This window comes from Helianthus annuus, chromosome 8 (genome assembly GCF_002127325.2).
Source record: "Helianthus annuus cultivar XRQ/B chromosome 8, HanXRQr2.0-SUNRISE, whole genome shotgun sequence".
Lineage (NCBI taxonomy): Eukaryota > Viridiplantae > Streptophyta > Magnoliopsida > Asterales > Asteraceae > Helianthus > Helianthus annuus.
The window spans coordinates 62,546,546-62,570,093 of NC_035440.2; the positions used below are offsets into that span (position 1 = coordinate 62,546,546).

Sequence of the window (23,548 nt, forward strand, 5' to 3'; positions counted from 1 at the left end):
ACTCCCAAAAAACCTTCTTTTCCTTGACTCCCTGTCCCGCTTGTGGTGCGTAAGCGTAAATCACTGCTACTACTTCCTCGCCTAACACTATCCTTAGTATCATAATTCTATCATTGTGTCTTATCACCTCAATCAAATTCTTGTGCAAATCTCTATCCACTAGCAATCCTACCCCATTTGTTGTCCCATCAGACCCTGAATACAATAGCTTGTACCCATTGCGCGCTTCCCCTCTATGCTCTTTCCACCTAGTCTCTTGAAGGCACACTATCTGTACTCTACGCCTTTTAAGTGCATCTACCACCTCCAACAATTTACCATTTAGAGTTCCTACATCCAAGAGGCTATACGCAAACTATACTCCCTACCCTTCCCCTTACCTGCACCCCTCGTCCTAGGACATGATCTCAAGGCAATGTCATAACCCATACCGTCTATGGTTGCAAGTGATCACGAGATTAGTTAAAAAAACACACAAATGAGACTATAAACGAATTGAGAAATCACAAAGGGCACAAACACACACTATATACTTAAAAAAAAGTAGAGTACACAATATAATAAACGTAATATGAGGAACACTATAATATGAGAAACAATATACTACGAAAAAAATTGAGCATACACTCATAATAGTTCACAAGAAACACCAAACTCACAGAAGTACAACAAAATATGTATGGTTTATTATTTAAAATTTTGAATCAAGAAAAGAGAGAATAGGAGATATGGGGTGATGATGGTTTGATGGTGACAACAGATACAAGAAGAGAGAGATAATGAAAGCATTAGGAAAGTGAATACACCTTCACATATATTATAGTATATAAAATGTACCTGCTTGGCAAGTTTGTTTTACCCAAATACCCCTTAAAGTGCTTTTGAACTCAAAGAATGTAATTTATTTAAACCAATAAAGTCTCTTATTTCCTCAACCATTAGATCAAGTAAATCAATGGTCATAAGTAGTGTTTACTAGGTTTTCTCACTACAAATAAGTTTTCTATTTATCCTTTCCATATATATATATATACACACATATATATATATATATAGTGTGAGGTTCATTGGGGAACACTAAAAAAATGGGGAACAGTGGGGAACCGACTCAAACGAACTCCGATTGGACTCATTCCAGCGGCGTTGGAACTGTCTCGTCGAACCCTAACTAGGATCTCTTAACCCTAAACCCTAAATCATAACCCCTTAACCCTAAATATATTAGGGTTTGACTTTTAGGGTTTAGCTTTAGGGTTTAGCCTTAGGGTTTAGTTTTAGGGTTTAGAGTTTAGCTTTAGGGTTTAGCTTTAGGGTTTAGCTTTAGGTTTAGCCTTTAGGGTTTAGCTTTTAGGGTTTATAGTTTAGATTTTACGGTTTAGCTTAGGTTTTAGCCTTATTTTTTAGCTTTAGGGTTTAGAGTTTAGGAGTTAAGATTTAGAGTTTAGGGTTAAGGTATCTTAGTTAGGGTTCGACGAGCCGGTTCCAACGCCGCTGGAATGAGTCCAATCAGAGTTCGTTTGAGCCCGTTCCCCGCTGTTCTCCACTTTTTTAGTGTTCCCCAATGAACCTTCCCCTTATATATATATATATATATATATAGGGGATGGATCATGAGAAAACTAGTTTAAATGACAAAACCAAAAAACTAACTAAAAAAACCTAAAAAAAACCAAAAAAATACCAAAAAAAATTTTTTTTTTTTTTTTACAATTTTTTAATAAAAAATCGCTACTTTATATGTATGGAAAAAAATTTTCAAAAAAAAAAAAAAAAAAAAATTTTTTTTGTTGTACTGCACATGTGCACTAATACGGAAAGACTAAACCACTTAACCCACCACCCACCAACACCCCCAAAAACCTAAACCCCCCCCCACCCCACCCCCCAAAACCTAAATTCACCCTCCCACCAAAAGCCTAACCCCCCCACCCCCCACCCCCCAAAACCTAAACCCCCCCACCCCCACCCCCCAAAAACCTAAAACTAAACCCTAAACATAAACCCGAAAAAAACCTAAACCCCCCACCCCCCCCCCCAAAAAACCTAAACCCCCTCCCCCACCCCCCAAAAACCTAAACCCCCCCACCCCCCACCCCCCAAAAACCTAAACCCCCCACCCCCCACCCCCCAAAAACCTAAAACTAAACACTAAACATAAACCCGAAAAAAAACCTAAACCCCCCACCCCCCCCCACCCCCAAAAAAAACCTAAACCCCCCTCCCCCCACACCCAAAAACCTAATCCTAATCCTAAACCTCCAAAAAAACTAACCCTAAAAGCTAAACTAGACTCAAAAAGCTAATTTTAAGCATGTAATGCAATTGTAGTACATGTTACATTGCACATGTGCACTACTATAATAATAGTGGAGAAAACAAGACGACACCATAAATCTTTTTTTATGTCATAAAAAATATGCTCGAATATACTTGAATGAAAGATAAGAAAATTTGTGATCTTATGGTGCCATTTTTGTTTTAAAATGATAACGTATGGAGAAATGGGAAATGTTTGAAAATTTATATATTTTTTGTTCCAATTTTACCCCTCCTTCATTAAAAGTCCCCCCTCCTTCATTAAAAGTCTCCCTCCCTCTCCCTTTTAGTGGATTTTAGTTAGTTTTCTAGTTTTCTCATTTATATCTAGTTTTCTCATGATCCTCTCCCTATATATATATATATATATATATATAGGGGATGGTTCAAATGAAAACCACTTTTATTGTGAAAACTCGAAAACTAACTAAAAAAACCCAAAAAACACACAAAATTTTTTTTTTCAATTTTTAAAAAAAAATCGCTGGTTTTTATATATGTAAAATTTTTTTTTTTCAAAAAAAAAAAAAAAATTTGTGTAGTACACAAGTGTAATAATACACATGTGCAGTACACATACACATGTGTAGTATTACACATGTGCAGTACACAAAAAAAAATTTTTTTTATATATATAAAAACCTGCGAAATTTGGTTTGCAAAAAAAAAAAAAATAATAAATTTGTATGTTTTTTTGGCTTTTTTTAGTTAGTTTTCGAGTTTTCACAATAAATAGTGGTTTTCATTTGAACCTTCCCCTATATATATATATATATATATATATATATATATATATATATATATATATATATATCTATACTACTTTAATAAACATATGTGAAGGACAAGATGGTAATTGAACAAGGTGTTGAAAAAACACTTAATGCACAATGTACAACTGTTAAGGCACAAGAAAACACAAACCCTTTTACCCTTTACAAGGGTATACATCTGCCGTCCAAATGTTTTACTTTCTCACACGGATCAACATCGGGACCGTCCATTTGACTTCACACGGATCACCATATGCTTTCTCTCTCAATGCTCACACATCTCACAAAACAACATCAGATCTTCTTCTCTCTCTCTTCTCTCTCTCTTCTCGGCGATCTAGGGTTTCATGAGATCTATCACCAGATCCGTTTGAATCTATCACCAGATCCGTTTCATGAGCAGATCTAGGGATCCACAGATTTGAACAAGGGATCCGTTTGATGTTCTAATAAGTTGCAATGAGTGTTATATATCTTACCATGTTCTTTTGTGATTCTTACTTTTCTGGTGAAGCGGTTGACGGATGTTCGAACGACGAAATCTGGGGTTTACGAAGGATTTTCGCATGTGTTTTGTGATGAATCGACTCAGGTTAGGTTCTAAATGTTGATTTATCTTTAATCTTGATGTGGATTTGTTAGTAGATAGATGCGGTTATTTCAAATTAGGTTGAAAGTTTTGTGATATTTGAATTTGTATTTTTGGTGATGATAGTTAGGTTAATTTCAGATATGACATAGTGAAAGGATAAATTGTTTTTGTAGTTTTGATTTTACTTTATTCTGTTATATTTTGATCTTTTCCTTCATTTTTGGGACTGATAAGTGTCATGGTTTTGTGAAAATCTGAGGTTTACGAAGGATTTTCGCATGTGTTTTGTGATGAATCGACTCAGGTTAGGTTCTAAATGTTGATTTATATTTAATCTTGATGTGGATTTGTTAGTAGATAGATGCGGTTATTTCAAATTAGGTTGAAAGTTTTGTGATATTTGAATTTGTATTTTTGGTGATGATTTTTGTAGTTTTGATTTTACTTTATTCTGTTATATTTTGATCTTTTCCTTCATTTTTGGGACTGATAAGTGTCATGGTTTTGTGAAAATCTGAGGTTTACGAAGGATTTTCGCATGTGTTTTGTGATGAATCGACTCAGGTTAGGTTCTAAATGTTGATTTATCTTTAATCTTGATGTGGATTTGTTAGTAGATGCGGTTATTTCCTACATCCGATGTTTTAGTTAGGATTTACCTTTTTAATTTTTTTTATGTTTACTTGTTTGTTTATATGTCACATGCAGATTAGTAAGACAAAGGTGTTTCTAAGGGCCGGACAGATGGCAGAGTTTGATGGTTGTCGGACTAAGGTCCTAAGTTATACGACCTAGATGGCTTGGATGTTTCCCAAGTGTTCTATGATGCATAAGCTGAGCCTGTGAGGGTATGATGCATAAGCTGAGCCTATGAGGCTATGATGCATAAGCTGAGCCTGTCGACTCTATGATGCATAAGCTGAGCTTGTGTTCTTAATATGTCTGAACTGAAACTGTTAAGGCTATGATGCATAAGCTGAGCCTGTGAGGTTACATATGTGTTTCTTGTGCTTAAAACAGCTGTACATCATGCTTTAAAGGTTGTTTAAGTTTAGTGGAAAATTACTCTTGTACATCATGCTTTAAAGCGGGGTTACATAACACAATAGACTGTGATGATGATTGTATTTTGAGGGTACATAGAAGATCCGAGTAGCATCTTGGCGGGGCAATATCCAGGTTGCATAGTTCTCACTTTGCAACCGTGTGTTGCAGCCATGGCTTTACCCGTAGTTGTGTTCATCTCTCAATTACATGTCTGAGTCTTCCAGTTGTAAAAGTATTATCACAGATTCACAGATCTAAAAGTACATGTCTGAAAGACAGCTTGCTTGCTGCAGTCTCTATAAAGTACTATACGATATATCACTTGGATGTTTCCCAAGTGTTCTATGATGCATAAGCTGAGCCTGTGAGGCTATGATGCATAAGCTGAGCCTGTGAGGCTATGATGCATAATAGACTGTGAAGTGAAATGGACGGTCCAGATCTAGATCCGTGTGATAAAGTTAAAAAAATGGACGGCAGATGTAGATCCGTGTAAAGGGTAAATGGTTTTGTGTTTTCTTGTGCCTTAACAGTTGTACATTGTGCATTATAAGTGTTTTTTCAACACCTTGTTCAATTACCATCTTGTCTTTGATATATGTTTATTAAAGTGATAGGAAGAGCTTGACGGATGTTCGAAGGACGAAATCTGAGGTTTACGAAGGATTTTCGCATGTGTTTTGTGATGAATCGACTCAGGTTAGGTTCTAAATGTTGATTTATCTTTAATCTTGATGTGGATTTGTTAGTAGATGCGGTTATTTCAAATTAGGTTGAAAGTTTTGTGATATTTGAATTTGTATTTTTGGTGATGATAGTTAGGTTAATTTCAGATATGACATAGTGAAAGGATAAATTGTTTTTGTAGTTTTGATTTTACTGTGTTCTGTTATATTTTGATCTTTTCCTTCATTTTTGGGATTGATAAGTGTCATGGTTTTGTGATAATTATGATATTTAGGTCATTTTTGGGGATGATAAGTGTTGTAGCTGAGCCTGTGAGGCTATGATGCATAAGCTGAGCCTGTGAGGCTATGATGCATAAGCTGAGCCTGTCGACTCTATGATGCATAAGCTGAGCCTGTCGACTCTATGATGCATAAGCTGAGCCTGTCGACTCTATGATGCATAAGCTGAGCTTTGTTCTTAATATGTCTGAACTGAAACTGTTAAGGCTATGATGCATAAGCTGAGCCTGTGAGGTTACATATGTGTTTCTTGTGCTTAAAACAGCTGTACATCATGCTTTAAAGGTTGTTTAAGTTTAGTGGAAAATTACTCTTGTACATCATGCTTTAAAGCGGGGTTACATAACACAATAGATTGTGATGATGATTGTATTTTGAGGGTACATAGAAGATCCGAGTAGCATCTTGGCGGGGCAATATCCAGGTTGCATAGTTCTCACTTTGCAACCGTGTGTTGCAGCCATGGCTTTACCCGTAGTTGTGTTCATCTCTCAATTACATGTCTGAGTCTTCCAGTTGAGTGTAGTTGAGAGTTTGTAAAGTGTGAGTAGAGTGTAGATATCTCTGAATTATTTATAGAGACTGAAGCAAGCATGCTGTCATTCAAGCATGCTGTCTTTCAAACAGTGTATGGAAGAGTGTTGATATATTATAGAGACTGCAGCAAGCAAGCTGTCTTTCACACAAAAGTAAAGTGTTGCTTTTTCCTGTTGATTGTACTTCCCTGCTTTTGGCATCCCTTTTTGTGAGATGTGATGTTGTTTTGTGAGATGTGTGAGCATTGAGAGAGAAAGCATATGGTGATCCGTGTGAAGTCAAATGGACGGTTTACGTAACACCCAAGCTATGACAGGTCATCATTCCAACGAGCTATCTTAGCAACCCAGTGTTAAAGGTCTTCCTTTTAAAAGGTCGAAGAACAGTTCAGGCTTGACCATAGATGCGGTCTCACCATCCCATGTCAGATTCAAGAACAGTTCAGGTATGTCACTCGCAACTCGCAAGGAAACCTTTTTTTAGGATCTGAATTTAATTAGTTATACCTTTGGTTAACGACTGTCACGATCACTATTTTTACAGAACAAGCTCACTCCGATCTTCTGGCTGCCGGAGAAAGTGTATCTGCTTGGAGAGTCTCGGAATCGGCTTTAGTGACGCTGAACGCTGCTTCATTCGAATCGATGGGGGCTTCATATGCAGAATGTTCCGTCACTTAGTGGTCTCATGCTCACTCAAGCAGAGGTAAAGTAAAGTTTATCATCATTCATCAATTTTCTTTTCTTTTTTTTTTTAGAATAAAGGTTTTTATATTTGCAACTTGACAAAATGTCATTTATATTAAATTTATTTTAAGTTAATAGTGTACTGGTTATAACTAATATCAAATCTTTACTAATACTTGATTTCTTTTTATCATGGTTGACTTTGCGAGAACTAACGGAGCTTGTGTTCTTAATATGTCTGAACTGAAAGTGTTTGAGGCTATGATGCATAAGCTGACTCTGTCAGGTTACATATTTGTTTCTTGTGCTTAAAACACGTGTACTTCATGCTTTAAAGGTTGTTTAAGTTTCGTGGCAAATTACTCTTGTTGTGTACTCCGGATTTTGTGTTCTTAATCTGTCTGAACTGAAAGTGTTTGAGGCTGTGATGCGAAAGCTGAGCTTGTGTTCTTAATAAACATATGTGAAGGACAAGATGGTAATTGAACAAGGTGTTGAAAAAACACTTAATGCACAATGTACAACTGTTAAGGAACAAGAAAACACAAACCCTTTTACCCTTTACAAGGTTATACATCTTCCGTCCAAATGTTCTTAATCTGTCTGAACTGAAAGTGTTTGAGGCTGTGATGCGAAAGCTGAGCTTGTGTTCTTAATCTGTCTGAACTAAAAGTGTTGAGTCTATGATGCATAAGCTGATCTTGTGTTCTTAATCTGTCTGAACTAAAAGTGTTTTGAGGCTGTGATGCAAAAACTGAGCCTGTGTAATCTATCTGAACTGAAAGTGTTTGAGGCTGTGATGCAAAAACTGAGCCTGTGTAATCTATCCAACAACTCAAGCAAATGTTTTCTTTGCATTTTAGGGGGAACATGGGTGCTTCTCTCCCAGGGCATACAAAACATAGGTTATTGGCGGCAGCTCGCCATATTTAACATATAAAAAAACTTTATATGTTAAATTTGGCGGGCTTCCGCCAATGACCTGTGTCTTGTATGCCCTGTGGAGAGATGCACCCATCTTCCCCCTAAAAAACATAGAAAACATTTGCTTGAGTTGTTGGACCGAGCGAACCTTGCATAATGCGTCAAGGGAAACTATTGGTCGAGCGAGACATTTGTTCAGGTATCCTTATTTCATGATAAAATGATTATGAATAGCTGTGCATAAACTAATCGCAAGTTTGTTTGGTATATGCAGGGTAATAGGGAACAGAGGTTGAACCTGTGGTTTGACGCAACAAAGAACTTCCGTACTTACTCTATTCTATGACTACTGCAGTGACACCGGTCGGCTTGAATCGAGCCCAAATCAGTTTTCTGGATTTGAAATGATAGCCATTCAAGTTTATAATAAAAAGCAATCATGCTGTAGTGAACTACTTTTAAAAAAAAACAGATGTATGTATGTATGCATGTTCTGATTATATATTAGAAACCACCTACATATTTCTGATGCTTGAATGGGAACGACTATTGGACCAACAAAAACAAGATAATTTCATATTTATGATGCTAGCTACCAATATGTATTCATTATTGATTATCTTGTATACACTTGTACGAAGTGTCATGCACAGCAAAAGGTATAGTTATTCTTTGTGTGCATTGCCACTCAAGTTCATTGTTTGGGTCAACTAACGGGTCAAAATAGGCTTTCGAACTCTAAAAATGGATCTTCGGAATCAGTTAGTTGTAGCAAGAAAATGGTTGGTTGGGTTATGTGGTTAACTTTACTAGATATGCCATCACTTCATCTGTTATAAAACACAATATTGACCCATCGGTTGGCAGGTTTCAAATCTTGACTTGACCTTTAGAGCATATGTATTGGTAAATATCTGCCAACGTGCAGTAAGTAATCAGACAGCGTTACCTTTTCAACACTTAACATTTTAATGTTGTTTTTGTAGTTATGTTTAATACAAGTATAAATAGTTGGACAAAGGAACCTAAAATCTTGACCCGGATTACAATTTAAATTACATAAGGTACTAATAGATCCTACTTGACCCGGATTACATCTCTAAACAATGAAACCCTAAAATCTTGAGCCATTTTTCTCTCTAAATTCACTTGCTACAATTTATCGCGCCATATTGAAATCGAAGAACAACAAACCTATAGGTGATAAACTAACGGTAAACGAGTATCCTATTGTAAATCGTCACTCCCGCCAAACCTATAGGTGATAAACTAACGGTAAACGAGTATTCTATTGTAAATCGTCACTCCCGCCGCATCGCGCGGGTAAATGGCTAGTATATATATATATATATATATATATATATATATATATATATATATATATATATATATATATATATATATATATATAAGTAAAGGATCCTGTAAAAAAGGCCTAAAGTGTGAGAAAAAATCTCAGCCATTAGATCATTCCATATTAATTTCATTAGATCAAGGTTATATTTGTAATTATACCAATAAACCTAATTAAGGATCAAATCTTTGTAACCGATTTTTCTGAGTTTTTTTAGGGAATTCGATTTTTGAATATATTATCAGATTAATCTAAATCTTTAAATTATCTCGATCTCTTCTTAATCATTATAAAATCACTTTCAGTTTCTAGTTTCTTATTTGATCACGCATACAGATTGCATACGCATACAATCGTTAATCTGATTCATACTTTCTTTATTCATGAAGAACGACGATCAAGGTAATTCTGTATGTTTGATTCGCAGCTTATTATGTAATTGTAATGAATATGCAAGAACATTGTTCATTTAATTTTAATTGTCAATTTTTCAATCATCATTATTTTTATTGGAATTTTCATGAACACCAGTTATAACTATGTAAGGTGTTTTTTTTTGCACTGGTGTTTTTGCATATTAGTTGTGGTGTTTTTACTTTGGTACACTGTATGGTGTTTTTCCATGTCTGTTACTTTACTATACGCAATTTTTGTGATGACTCCATGTGTAACCTGTTCAGGGTGTTTTTTATACGTACATGGTGTTTTTAAGTATGTTATCGAAGTTGAAGCTGTATGTGTTTTTTTATATCAGTTGATGATGAGTCATGGTGTTTTTTTTTGCATGTGATGTTCCTTACAGGGTTTTCATACGTTCATGGTGTTTTTTCATATAAAAACAGGGTGTTTTTTTTATAACAGTTGTTTTGTGGTGTTATTTTATATGTATTATGTTGTATTGTTTTTTTCTCTAGAAAATTTAATTATTTTCGCAGGATTTCAAACCTATCAGCCGCTTGGGAAACTACATCTGTCCCCAAACTCCGGTAAGAAGACTTATTTACCGGAGGTAGATGAATCGCTTAAGACGAAGGATAAGATGACCTTTGATACGGTGAACAACGCATTCCTCTTTTATCAGAAGTATGCAATGGCTTCAGGCTTCAGGCTTCACTGCCAGGAAGTCTTCTCAATACACGCATCATGGTGTTATAAAATCTAAATGGTTTGTTTGCTCAAAGGAGGGGACTAAACCTTTTAAGGCGATCGATACATCTAAAAAGATTGACACCTCAAATAATGGGTCAAAGAGGAAATCTGTTCGTCGTGTTCCTTCTATAAGGATGGGGTGCGAAGCACGTATGTGTTTAAAGTTAATGCCTTCAAATCTATACGAGGTATATTCTTTCAATGAGGCACATAATCACTTTTTTGTTGCTGAGGAAGATAGGCATTTACTCCCCGCTAACCGAGGTATGAACTATATGCAAGAGCAAGCCGTTAACGCATTGAGCGCCTTGAACATTGGACCTGTCAAAGCGTTTAATATCATGAGGACATTGTATGGTGGGTTTGACAAGGTTGGGGCAACCAAAAACGATTTTAAAAATTTCAAGCGAGACCTGAACAGGTATATATCTGAGTTTGATGCTGATATGATGATTAAACGGCTTATGAGGAAGAAAGAGTACATGCCAAACTTTTCAATGGAGTATATAACTAACGAAGGTGTGGTTTTAAGGGGTTTGTTTTGGGCAGATGAAGATGCCAAAAGGAGTTTTTCGGTGTTTGGTGACGTTGTTTCATTTGATGCCACATATCGTCGTAACAAGTAAGTTTGGTAATTATTATATTTATTTTGATTTTTACAGCTTATTTTCTTCAGTATATGTCATTCAGTTTTATGGTGTTTTTATTCCGTATTTGTTTTTCAGGTACAACATGATGTTTGTTCCATTTACCGGTATCGACAATCACAATCGCAACGTTACTCTTGGTGCCGCTATAATAGGAAACGAAACTGCTGAAACTTATAGTTGGTTGCTAAATGTGTTTCGTCAAGCATTTGGCCGTGCCCCTCCGGTGATTGTCACCGACCAAGACCCAGCCATGAAGAAGGCTATTGAAGATACATGGCCCGGGAGTAGACATAGGCTATGCACGTGGCACATCATGGAAAAGCTTTCTGCTAAGGTGTTTAGTTGTTCGTCCTTTTAACCTTTCTTTATACTTTTTACATACTTTTTGGTGATTATGGTGTTATATGTTATTCAATGGTGTTTTAGGTTGGTGCTACAATCTGCAATAATACAGATTTCAAAAAGAGGCTGTGTGCCATTGCATGGACCGATTCAATTCTACCTGTTAAGTTTGAAAGTGAGTGGGCTACCATAATGAACGATTTTAACTTGGTTGATCATGAGTGGCTGCAGTCACTTTTTCAAATCAGGGATACTTGGATACCGGCTTATTATCGTGAGGAGGTCGTGTCCGGGCTTATGCGTACCTCTTCTCGTTCAGAGAGTGAGAACCATTTCTTTGGACAGTTCTGTAACCCGGGTTGCACACTTGTCGAATTTCTCGGGCATTTTGATTCTGCTATTAAAGCTCAGAGACATGAGCACAGGAAGAATGACCATGACACCAGAAATACCAACGCTGAAATATGGGCTGAAGACTTTGTTTTGGAGGATCAAGCGTCCAGGATATTCACACGCACTATATTTTTTTACTAGCAGTTGGAGATACAAAACGGTATACACATATGTGCTATCGGAAAGTGGGAAAACATGGCTGACTTCGTTAACTTTTTTGTGAAGGACTGGGAACAACCATGCACTACTTTCTTCGAGGTATACACATGATGTTTTGTAGTGTTATTTTTGAAAATTGTATAGCTTTTGCCGATTTCCAGTTGCATATGGTGTTTTTTAGTGTTATTTATGGAAACTTCTAATTTTCTAATGGTGTTTTATAGGTTATGATGTGGGAGGACGACATGACTGTGTATTGTACATGCAAAAGATTCGAACAGTTTGGGTTGTTGTGCTCACACATCTTTTGTGTGCTAAGGATGCTGGACATTAGGGAGTTTCCACAACGCTATATATTACGACGTTGGACACGGGAGGCTGTTCCAAATAGTACCCCTGGTGCTATTCTAGGTATCAATGAGACCGAGGATCGTTATAATGAAGTTAACCGTGTTGTACATGAGATCACATATTCTACAGAGTCCGTTATTAACAAGCTTGTCACCAACTTCGATGCGCTATGCTCGTTCAGGGATCATGTTGTTAATTATTTCTAAACTGCGGATGAGTCGGTCATCAATGCTCCACCTAAGAACCTTCGTGAAAGGTTTGCCGAAATTACTGGTAACACAAAACCATCTGATGCAACCGTTCGTGTTCCCATTTGAACAAGATTCAAAGGTATGGGTAAGCCTAAACGGATGAAGTCCAAACGTGAAATTGCATTAAGTCAGTTGGGTAAAAAGAGCCGCCAGTGTCAAAACTGTTTTAGATACGAGCATAACAGACGTACTTGCAAAAACCCTACCCGGACTAAAGAACAAGCTATGACCGAGGATGACGGTGAAGAAGCTGATGAAGTTGATGAGGAGAAAGATGAATGGGTGGAAGTTGAAGAAGATATGGGTGAACAAGATGAGGATGCATTAGACGAGGAGGATGGGGAAGAGGAGTAGTAAGTTACTTAGAGATGTCTAAAAATTTCGTTATTTTTAACGTACTTTCTTCTTGTTTCGTACATTGTTAGGTTTTTTATCATTTTTCGGATTTGCATACACTCATGGTTTTATTTTGTTTGCTTTTGTTCGAATTTAATATTACCGATTGTTTCTGTTAAATATGTTTGTTTTGTTAAACAATGGTGTTATTTGTTGTTCAGGGTGTTTTATTATGTATGTTGCAATTTGAATAGTGTTATTTGTCCTCACTCAGAAATTTATTGTTATCTAGTGGTATTATTTGTTGTTCAGGGTGTTATTTGTTGTTAATGGTGTTATTTATCTGTACAGAAAATTATTTTTTTAATTTTCAAAACCTGTGGTGTTATTTTTTGTTCTGGGTGTTATTAATGGTGTTCACATGTTCATGTTGTTTATTTATGTAATGTGTAGCTTTATTGTGTTATTTACTTGCCTATAGCGTCTTAATTGTGCAAAGGAGTTGGTATGTTTTTTTATACATCATTAACATGAACATCATTTACTTTGTAAAAAACCATCTGCTCAATACGCGTTCTTTTTGTGAGGGAAATCGCAATATAAATTCATTAAAACACCTGAATAAAAAGGTGTAAAACAGAAACAGCTTATGATTGTAATCAGGCTTTACAAAGTCAAATTACACCATAATCATAAGTTAGCCAAAACGCTAACACATCATATAATCTATATGACCCAAAATGTTTGTCTATTAACAAAAAGTTTAACTTGTTCCGTTGTCCACCTACACGCCAGCTCCCAACCTTTCAGCAATCCGGTCGATTGCATTGTCTTCCATTCTCACCCTATCATCCTCGTCCAAAAGTGCGTATTCTTGTACTTCTCGTTCCACTTGGCCTCGTTCCGTGTTCACGTCGCTTAGGAGCATTTTTTATAGGTACTTCTTACGCAGATCCTCGATTTCGCGTGCTTGATCAGGCAACACCTCGCCAGTAACGTCCCTCTCATTCGATAAACCACACATCCAATGTCCAACGTATGTTCCTATTCAATACCAAACCATCAGAATAAAACATATTTCGACAACAAGTATTTTAATTATTTTTTTACTAAATAGAAATTTAAACGCGATTACCAGTGTAAGTTTCCATATGCCGCATAAGGAAAATACCACAGTCGATGCCATTGTAAAGTGTTTGCCGTGGCAACTTCAGTCGAACTGGTTGTGTATTCCTTTCTGTTGAAGCCAGCACAACATTCATGTTTGTCATAAATTCTGCTAATCGGTCATCATCAGACAACGTGAAATCTTTATCCAGCTGTTGTGTTTTTCATGTAAACAAAAGAACAAATTATGGTGTTAAGTTAAGAATTCACAAGCATATTTATGGTGTTATTTTAGTAATACACAATTAACCAATGGTGTTATTATTTCCAGGCCTATGGTGTTATTATAATACATGGTGTCATTAACTATGCTCACATGATACGGTCTGCTTTTCGAGCTGTAGTGTTTTTTCAGGTAAACAAAAACCAGATTTGTGAAGGTTTTCAGTAATCAAACTATGGTGTTATTTAAGCAGACATAATTAAACAATGATCTTATAGGTTACATACCTATGGTGTTATTTATGCAGACACAAAATATACATGGTGTTATTCACTATGCTCACATAATACGGTCTGTTTTCACTTAATAATATCCAGAAATTAAACTTACCAACATTCCTGCGTTGCAGAATAATCTTGGGGCTGTCCCAATCCTCCTCTTTTTTTCTTCATAGTTCAACAATGCGGCCCAGGCACTGATGACATTCACGTGCACAGTTACACCAGGCATCATCGACTCAAAAGGCCTCCTCATCACCGACACGTTACCGTTGTCGCTGAACAAAATATCCCTACAAACCGAAACACCATCAACAAGAATGTATAATTCAATATTTGTTCAAAACTTATAACGTATAATACACTACATAAACACATTTTTTAAGGTCCAATTCAGATTCTTACCATACGTTTCCTTCTGCAGAAAATATCCATCGGGCCAGTGCGTCTTCAGCCTTATCACGAACGGTTCTCAACATGACAGTCCACTCGACGTACGGTGACCGCAGTGCTTCCGGAAGCTTGATTGTTCATTTCGGCCTTGGCGATCCCTGACGCTGAACAGGCTGTGTTACTTCCTTACATTTTTAATCCGTTGATGCGTCTGCCAGTCTTGTTGACAAGTTCAAAGCTTCAATTCCTGAAACGTTGAATTTTGTCTCTGGTGTAATTTCACTTTGAACCCTTTCAACAACTTTGTCCAGTTCTGCGACAAACAAAGACGTCATTGGTGAAAAGGGAGAAGTGTGTTGTGTTATATGTTCTTTATTTCGCTCGTTCGTAGGAGTGTTATATCCGTCTAATGATACACTACCTTTTTGCGGATCAACTTGTTCAGCTGCCTCGGCCACATCATCCTTTTCTGCGTCAACGTTTTGATCTCCCTTTTCCACTTCATCTCCATCCTTTTTTTTCTCATCATCAACAACAAGGTGCATTTTCATTATCTCCTTCCACTCCAATGCTTTCTGTTTCAGCAGATCACTCTTCAGGAACATCAGACACGATTCTGTTATGGTGTTATTGATCTTGTTAACGCATATCTCAAATTCGTTAAACAAGTTATCCAACAAATTCGACCGAACCTGTACGAAACCCCGGTTTAATAACATATCATGAGAAATAACATATACTTTCAAGTCTAGTATGAATCATAAGATGTTTACCAGTTCAAAATCGTCCTGAATTGATGTTCCTGATGCTAATGGAGTGTCACCATACTGTGAGACCATCGGAATGCGCACTTCGCCATCCGAACCTACAAATAATGCACATGTTTGAGTGTCAGTTTGTGACAGGAGGTAATCTGCACAGTGTCTGTATATACCCAAGTGCGCATCATCATCTTCGATCTCGATCTCTTCATTTCCTTCATCAATCGGATTCTCCTTTTCTATTCCTTTTTCCTGTCTTTGTTTTTGCTTCTTGATTTGTTTTCCACCACATTCATCCCCTTCTACTCATTTGGGTTTTTTATCTTCCCTCGTCTTTCTCTTCTTATTTTGTTCAGAATGCATACTTTCCATATCACATTCGAGATTGTTCAGAAGATCATCATCTACAAGTTCAATAATATTTGAACTGTGTGATGAAGGTATCTTCTTTAACACAATTCCGTAAGCAACCTTCACCAATATTTTGAAATAAGTTGCATTCCCAGCATAATTGTCAAAATAATTGTAAACAAGATAACAACAGTGATGTTATTCAGTTATATAGTGTTATTAAGTAAAATAGGGTGTTATGTAGGTATATAGTGTTATTAAACCACATGTGGTGTCATTTAGATATATAAATTGTTATTACGTAAACTAGGGTGTTATGCAATTATATAGTGTTATTAAACCATAGTGTTATTAAGTAAAAAAGGGTGTTATGCAGTTATATAATGTTATTTAAACATATGTGGTGTCATTTAGAAATACAAATATTCATTCTGTCACTTATGGTGTTACTCAGCTAGCCAAGGTGTTATTTAATTTACACATGGTCTAATTTACTAATACGTGGCTGCATATCAGTTATTTAACTAACGATGCTACACAACAATATTTTAATACTAAAAGTTAAATACTTACCGCAAGTAACAACATCGGCCCTTGAAAAGCATCATCACCACCATGCCACGATGTTTTCGTTCTTTTGAGACACGTGACCATGTACGCACACCAATTGAAGCTTTTGATATCCACGTCTGGCTGAATATTTGAAATGAATCGCACGTTGACGGAATTGTTCGTCATGGTTTCTCCTAGGAGTGAAAAGTAAAGAATCAAGAAGTTCAGTACAAACAGTCTTCCGTCATCAGCCTGCCAATCCAATATGTAATTCATCAGCTGAACCGGCGATAAGCGAGTGGTATCCATATGCTTAAACTGATCTCTGAACGCTTGGACAACAACATCCTTTCTTTTGCTCGCCTTTTTCTTCTCAGCAAGATCTGTTGGTCCCATAGGCAGCCCGAAAACATTCTTAACAAGCTCCGAGGTTATGTTTATAGTAAGCCCACTGCCCACGTTTAAAACATCATTGTCTGCGTCGTAATTTGTAACCAACCAGTTTGCTAAAGCAGTAGGCACGCCTTTCACCGTATAACCAAATATCGACCCAAACCCAATTTCTTCCACTTTCTTACGTTGTTCCTCCTTTAGGCCGGATGCTAGTGTTAAAAAATTGTCGATACCTACTTTTGGCCTGATCCGTGCAGCCGTGAATGGCTTATATGGTTGTCTCACTGGTTGGTACATTCCAAGAGTCGGTGCTCTTTTGGCAGCCGATTTTCGTCGCTTACCCGGTGGTGGGGTGTCGTTAAAATCGTCATCCAGGTCTCGCAGCCGATCTACAACAATTTTTAATATTTGTTTTAGTAAACAAGTTATTCAAAATATAAACACTTCAACATAGTACCTTTTGTTGATGTTATATGGACGTATGGGTGTACGACAAGTTGACTATCATTAACATCCTGGTCTGCAAACAAAAATAAATTTTTATCATCTCTTATATGCAAACAAATTATAATCACAACATCATTGATTTCAAAACGTACCTTGTGTGTTTTTTATCGATGGCGGGACATCTTCTCTTGTTTTTGCATTACCAGCATCATTCATCCGATCTTGACCATCTGTTTTATTCAAAGCGAACATCGTCAAAAACAACTCTCATCAACAAACATAAACACATATGGCTACTAATCAAACTTTATTGTTTTTTTGTTTTTTTATACTTTAAACTACATTTGGATTACCTTTGTCGTTGTTATTTGACGTTTCTGAGTCACTACATACCAATGGTCTGTCAATTGTGTTTTTGAAACGTGATTTGTACATTTTGCCCCTATGCCGATGGCTTGACCTGACTATAGAAGAAATTAAAAACTATATTTAAAATACTTCAACACCTACTTCATCTAATACATCTTATCCTAACACTAGATAAATAACCTTCCAGGATAAATAACACACATCATCAAAATCAACATGAAAATTAACACCCTTGAGAAAGAACCTACTTCCATATAAGTCCAGTATAAATAAAACCCTAGATAACACCTTATTTTTGCAATGAACAGAATAAATAACATCCTTCATATAAATCAACATGATAAATAACACCCTACATGAAAGTGCAGGATAAATAACACCATACAAATGCAGATCATGATAAATAACACCATATAAATGCAGATCATGATAAATAACACCATATATGTGACAACTCGAACTTTAGACTTGCTTTGATGTAACGTTGCGTGCTTATGAGAACTGGATTATATGATTTTAAATGAATATTTGTTTACGTGTGTTATGTGTGTATGTATGTTATGCGTTGCACGAGCCCAAACCACACAAACCGGTCACACAAGCCTTTGGGCTTTACACCTTACATTCGGTCCATTAGGTAACCGAGTGGGCTCGGCCCACTCCCCACTCGCAACCACTATACCAAAACTAAGGGTCTTGTTTTCCTCTCATTTGTTACAACACAAGAATACACACACAAAACCCTAGCTCCTCTATCTCGTCTCTCTCTCTCTCGGCTTGTTTAGGAACCGACGGCACAAGGCCACCCGATCACCCTCTTGTTCGGATCACATCTCGTTACTTGTAACCGGTTAGTATGTTTGTTTGAATTCATGTTCGATTATATGTGATGCCACGATTGCTATCATTCGGTTGTGCGATGTAACTAGGGAGTATGTTAGTAAAAATTGATTGGTTGTTGATGTTGGATGCGGGTACGGATAATAGTGATGTTTGTTAATCTGATTTGCTGTTGATGATGTTAATGATAATGTCTTGTTGATTGGCTGTGAAGTTATGCAATTCGAGTTTAATGTTCGTGAAATCGGATCATAATATGATTGAGTGTTATGATTATTGTTATTGTTCATAAGTGTAATTATTAGGGTTCATAAGAATTTATGATTTATTTTCCCTGTTTGATCGATGAATTTTTGAATGACAAACTGTTAGTTGATAATTGATTTTTGGAAACTGTCAACGATGATTGAATTGCCTAAATGAATTGCGTGAAATCAGGAAAGTCGTTACACACGCGGTTGCGACTCGGCATCGCTTGTTGCGAGTCGGAACCCCACTCGAGACCAGACCGCACGAACCGCAACCACGGTTGCGAGTCAGATTGCGACTCGTAACCAGACCATGATGAACCGAGATCTCCATTGCGACTCGCAACCAGCTGTTGCGACTCGTAATCTCCGGTTGCGACTCGAGATCTCCGTTGCGACTCGAGACCATCGTTTACACGCGCACTGTTGGGCTTTCACTGTCACGGGCCAATCTATTGAGCCCAACGATTTAAATTGCGGACTGTTTTGCTAATGGACTTGTATGTGATTGCTATTTGGGCCGATTGAGAATCTGGATTGTTTTGTTATTGTGAACTGTTATGTCATTGGGCCGGGTATGATTGGACTTAGACAATTGGATCCTCACATGCTATGTCTTATCTGCATACGTGCATACGTGTTTGCCATGACTATACGTGATTACTATATACGTACTATATACGAACCTGACTCGTATAATAACCATGATAGGACGTGAGTGACTATTTACTTGCTACTTGTACTTTCTGTGTATCTGCCGAGCAAACCAAGGTGAGTTCACACAGCCAAGGCATGGGATTCCCGGGTTGGGAATTGGGTTGGATATGTTATTGTAAAAGGAGTTACTTGTACTTACGCATATACCAGACTATAGACCATCGTCCTCAGGTTAGTCAGGACACGTTACGTAAAGCCTACGTAACCCAGTATATTTGCCATATGTCTCCCGGGTCGGGAGGACACGTTACGTAAAGCCTACGTGACCCAATACCATCTACTGGCTTCCAGGTCGGAAGGCCACGCTGCGTAAAGCCTACGTAGCCCCCACGCGTACCACTGTCCTCGGGGAAGGGCACGTCACGTAAAGCCTACGTGACCCTGTACGTTTTCCTGTTCTCGGTAAAGAAGAACACATGGTCGGAAGTTAGTCTAGTAAGTACCGTTAATGAGAAGCCCTCATTAGCCAGGATAAACATGGGAAGCCCCCACTAGCTATACTTATGTATGTTATGAACTTACTTTCTGTGAACTCGCTCAACTAGTTTGTTGATTATTTGCTGCATGCCTTGCAGGACCTTAGGTATACTTGGAGCTTGCACAAGGAAGGAGCAGGTCGTTGTGGGCAGATGGATCATGAACATTATTGAACTTATAACTTTAATTGGGTTTACTTTATATTGCTTCCGCTACTTAAAACAGTATTTGGTTTGAACATCAGTCATGTCATGATGATTTACATTAATTACATTTATATTGAATGCTGTGTTTGATATGATTGATGGCTTGATCCTGGTCAGTCACGCTCCCAAGCGGTGGTACTCCGCGGGTGGATTTTGGGGGTGTGACAGATTGGTATCAGAGCCATTGGTTATAGAGAACTTGGTTTTAATATGGGAAAACGTTTTATTAAAACCGGACTATAACCAGTACAGTGCTCTCAACGATCCACAACGACGCTTCGCTCCACGTGCAAGACTCGACATCCTAGGTAATAAGGTTTATGTTTATTGCCTGTTTGCTAGAACTGCTTAGAACTTTGCTCGTATTACGCTTAGATACACGTGCTTTGATTTCATGAGAACACCTATATGCCTACGCTTTTCTGTCATCGCCCTACTCGCGAACCATTCTTACGTATGCTACTTGTTACTATGAAGATCATGTCTGGACGAATCAACATGACACAAGCCCAGCTAGAGGCTCTTGTTCAAGCTCAAGTTGCTGCGGCAGTTGCAGCAGCTCAAGCAGGTAGTATATCCTGCAGTATAGGCACACACTAGGATCTTTAGATCCTACACTAACTCTCGTATTTAACTCTCGTCCTATTCGTACACAATAGGTCAACACGCGCAGCAGCCTGTCTGCACGTTCAAGAATTTCATGGACTGTCGTCCAAACTCTTTCAGCGGCACAGAGGGGGCAGTGGGACTCCTCCATTGGTTTGAAAAGTTAGAATCGGTGTTCGAAATGTGCGAGTGCCCTGAGGCTCGCAAGGTCAAGTTTGCTACCGGCACTTTGGAAGGAATAGCATTGACTTGGTGGAACGCCCAAGTCCAGATCTTAGGGTTGGCAGCTGCTAACGCCACCCCATGGAACGACTTTAAGGAACTCATCAAGCGTGAGTATTGCACGCGGGAAGATATTCATAAGTTGGAGGATGAGCTCTATAATTTGAAAATGGTTGGATCGGAAATCGAGGCGTATACCAAACGGTCTAATGAGCTGGCCGTTCTGTGTCCAACTATGGTGGACCCTCCATACAAGCGCATTGAGTTGTATCTCAAGGGATTGGCGCCAGAAATTCAGAGCCACGTGACGTCGGCTAACCTCGAAAACATCCAAGAAATCCAGCGTCTTGCTCACCGCATCACTGATCAGGCAGTGGATCAGAATAGACTGCCCAAGCGTGTTAATGCTACTGCTAACGTCACCACCTCAGTTACTCCTGCTACATCTGGTGACAGTAAAAGAAAATGGGATGGGGATTCCAGCAAAGGTTCAGCATCTGTTCAGCCACAAGCTCAGCAGCAGAAGATCGATCACTATCAGAGTCCCAGTCAGCAATCCTCTAGTGGTCACAGACAGAGGAGATATCAGGGTAGTCAACCCAGGTGCCACAACTGCAACAGGCATCACCACGGCCCATGTAACAAGGGTCGTTGTCAAAGGTGTCTTAAGATGGGGCACGAGGCCAAAGACTGTAGGAGCCCTCGTCCTGCGAATCAGAATCAGCAGCCTCAGCAACCAGCTCCACAGAACCAGCAGCAGCAGCAGCAGCCACAGCGTGGAAACCGGGGATGTTTCCAGTGTGGGGCTGAAGGTCACTTCAAACGCGATTGCCCTCAGTTGAACCAGAATCGCAACAACAACAACAATCAGGGCAACGGGAATAACAACAACGGGGGAAACAACAACGGTAATGAAGCTCGTGGTCGTGCATTCGTGCTAGGTCGAGGTGACGCAGTGAACGATCCCAACGTTGTTATGGGTAAGTTTCTCCTCGACAATATTTACGTTACTGTTTTATTTGATTCGGGTGCGGATACAAGCTATATGTCTGTGAAAATGTGTCAACTGCTAAAACGTGCACCAACACTTTTACCCACCAAACATGTAGTAGAGTTAGCTAACGGTAAAAGTCTAGAAGCCACGCACGTAGTTCAGGGTTGTAATCTTATCCTAGCTGGTCAAGCCTTCTCCATTGATCTCATTCCCATAGTTTTGGGTAGCTTCGACGTCGTGATTGGGATGGATTGGCTTTCCCAACACCAGGCAGAAATCTTATGCAGCGAAAAGGTTATTCGCATTCCTCGTTCGGGTCAGGAACCTCTAGAAGTTCAAGGCGACAAGAGTGGTGCTGTGGTTGGCATCATCTCTTTCTTGAAGGCTCAGAAATGCTTACGTAAGGGGCACACTGCCATCCTGGCACTAGTTTCAGATGCATCGACGAAGGAAAAGAAATTGGAGGATATTCCAATTGTACGTGATTACCCTCAGGTGTTTCCTGAAGACTTACCTGGCTTACCGCCTCATCGTCAGGTCGAATTTCAGATCGAGCTCGCTCCAGGAGCAGCACCCATAGCCCGCGCACCATATCGTCTAGCTCCATCGGAATTGGAGGAACTGTCAAAGCAACTGCAAGAACTCTTGGAAAAGGGTTTCATACGACCAAGCTCTTCGCCTTGGGGAGCTCCAGTGCTTTTCGTGAAAAAGAAAGACGGTACGTTCAGGATGTGCATCGACTACCGTGAACTCAACAAGGTGACGGTGAAGAACCGTTATCCTCTTCCACGCATAGACGACTTATTCGACCAGTTGCAAGGGTCGTGTTACTATTCGAAGATAGACTTAAGGTCTGGGTACCATCAGTTGAGAGTCCGGGATGAGGACGTCTCCAAGACAGCCTTCAGAACTCGTTACGGACACTACGAGTTTCTCGTCATGCCATTCGGGTTAACGAACGCGCCTGCTGTATTTATGGATCTTATGAACAGGGTGTGCAAACCCTATCTCGACAAGTTCGTCATTGTCTTCATCGACGACATTCTGATTTACTCCAAAAGTCAGGAGGAACACGAGCAACATCTTCGCCTAATTTTGGAACTCCTTCGGAAGGAACAGCTGTACGCCAAGCTTTCTAAATGCGACTTCTGGCTTCGTGAAGTCCACTTCTTAGGCCACGTAGTGAACAAGGATGGGATCCATGTTGATCCATCCAAGGTGGATTCGATCAGAAACTGGCCTGCACCGCGTACACCGACAGAAATACGCCAATTCTTGGGTCTGGCAGGTTACTACAGACGGTTTATCAAGGATTTCTCGAAGATTGCTCAGCCGCTTACGCTACTAACACAGAAGGGTGTTACCTATCGCTGGGGAGAGCCCCAGGAGATTGCTTTTCAGCACTTAAAGGATAGACTTTGCAGTGCACCTATCCTCTCATTGCCAGAGGGCACAGACGACTTCGTGGTTTATTGTGATGCATCCATTCGGGGACTGGGATGTGTGTTAATGCAGCGCGACAAGGTTATCGCTTAC

The 23,548-nt window shown here is 38.7% G+C and overlaps 1 protein-coding gene and 1 long non-coding RNA gene across 2 annotated transcripts; both read left to right on the top strand.

Moving 5' to 3' along the window:
- The first annotated feature begins 7,981 nt into the window (after nucleotides 1–7,981).
- LOC110934608 lies at nucleotides 7,982–8,312 on the top strand. Its single transcript, XR_002588477.2, has 2 exons — nucleotides 7,982–8,042; nucleotides 8,118–8,312. It is a non-coding gene; the product is annotated as an uncharacterized LOC110934608 (long non-coding RNA).
- Nucleotides 8,313–10,282: 1,970 nt separating this feature from the next.
- LOC110933304 (protein FAR1-RELATED SEQUENCE 5-like) lies at nucleotides 10,283–12,447 on the top strand. The gene is made up of 5 exons (XM_022176533.1): nucleotides 10,283–10,968; nucleotides 11,072–11,330; nucleotides 11,423–11,818; nucleotides 11,876–11,989; nucleotides 12,115–12,447. The coding sequence occupies exons 1-5, from the start codon at nucleotides 10,283–10,285 to the stop codon at nucleotides 12,445–12,447; spliced, it is 1,788 nt and encodes a 595-aa protein (XP_022032225.1).
- Nucleotides 12,448–23,548: the final 11,101 nt, after the last annotated feature.

Excerpts from the sequence above, each read along its gene's own strand:
- LOC110933304 (XM_022176533.1), top strand. The coding sequence starts at position 10,283 with ATGCAATGGCTTCAGGCTTCAGGCTTCACTGCCAGGAAGTCTTCTCAA. Across the intron at positions 11,331-11,422 it reads TGGAAAAGCTTTCTGCTAAG|GTTGGTGCTACAATCTGCAA; the intron begins GTGTTTAGTTGT and ends ATGGTGTTTTAG. Across the intron at positions 11,990-12,114 it reads CATGCACTACTTTCTTCGAG|GTTATGATGTGGGAGGACGA; the intron begins GTATACACATGA and ends GGTGTTTTATAG.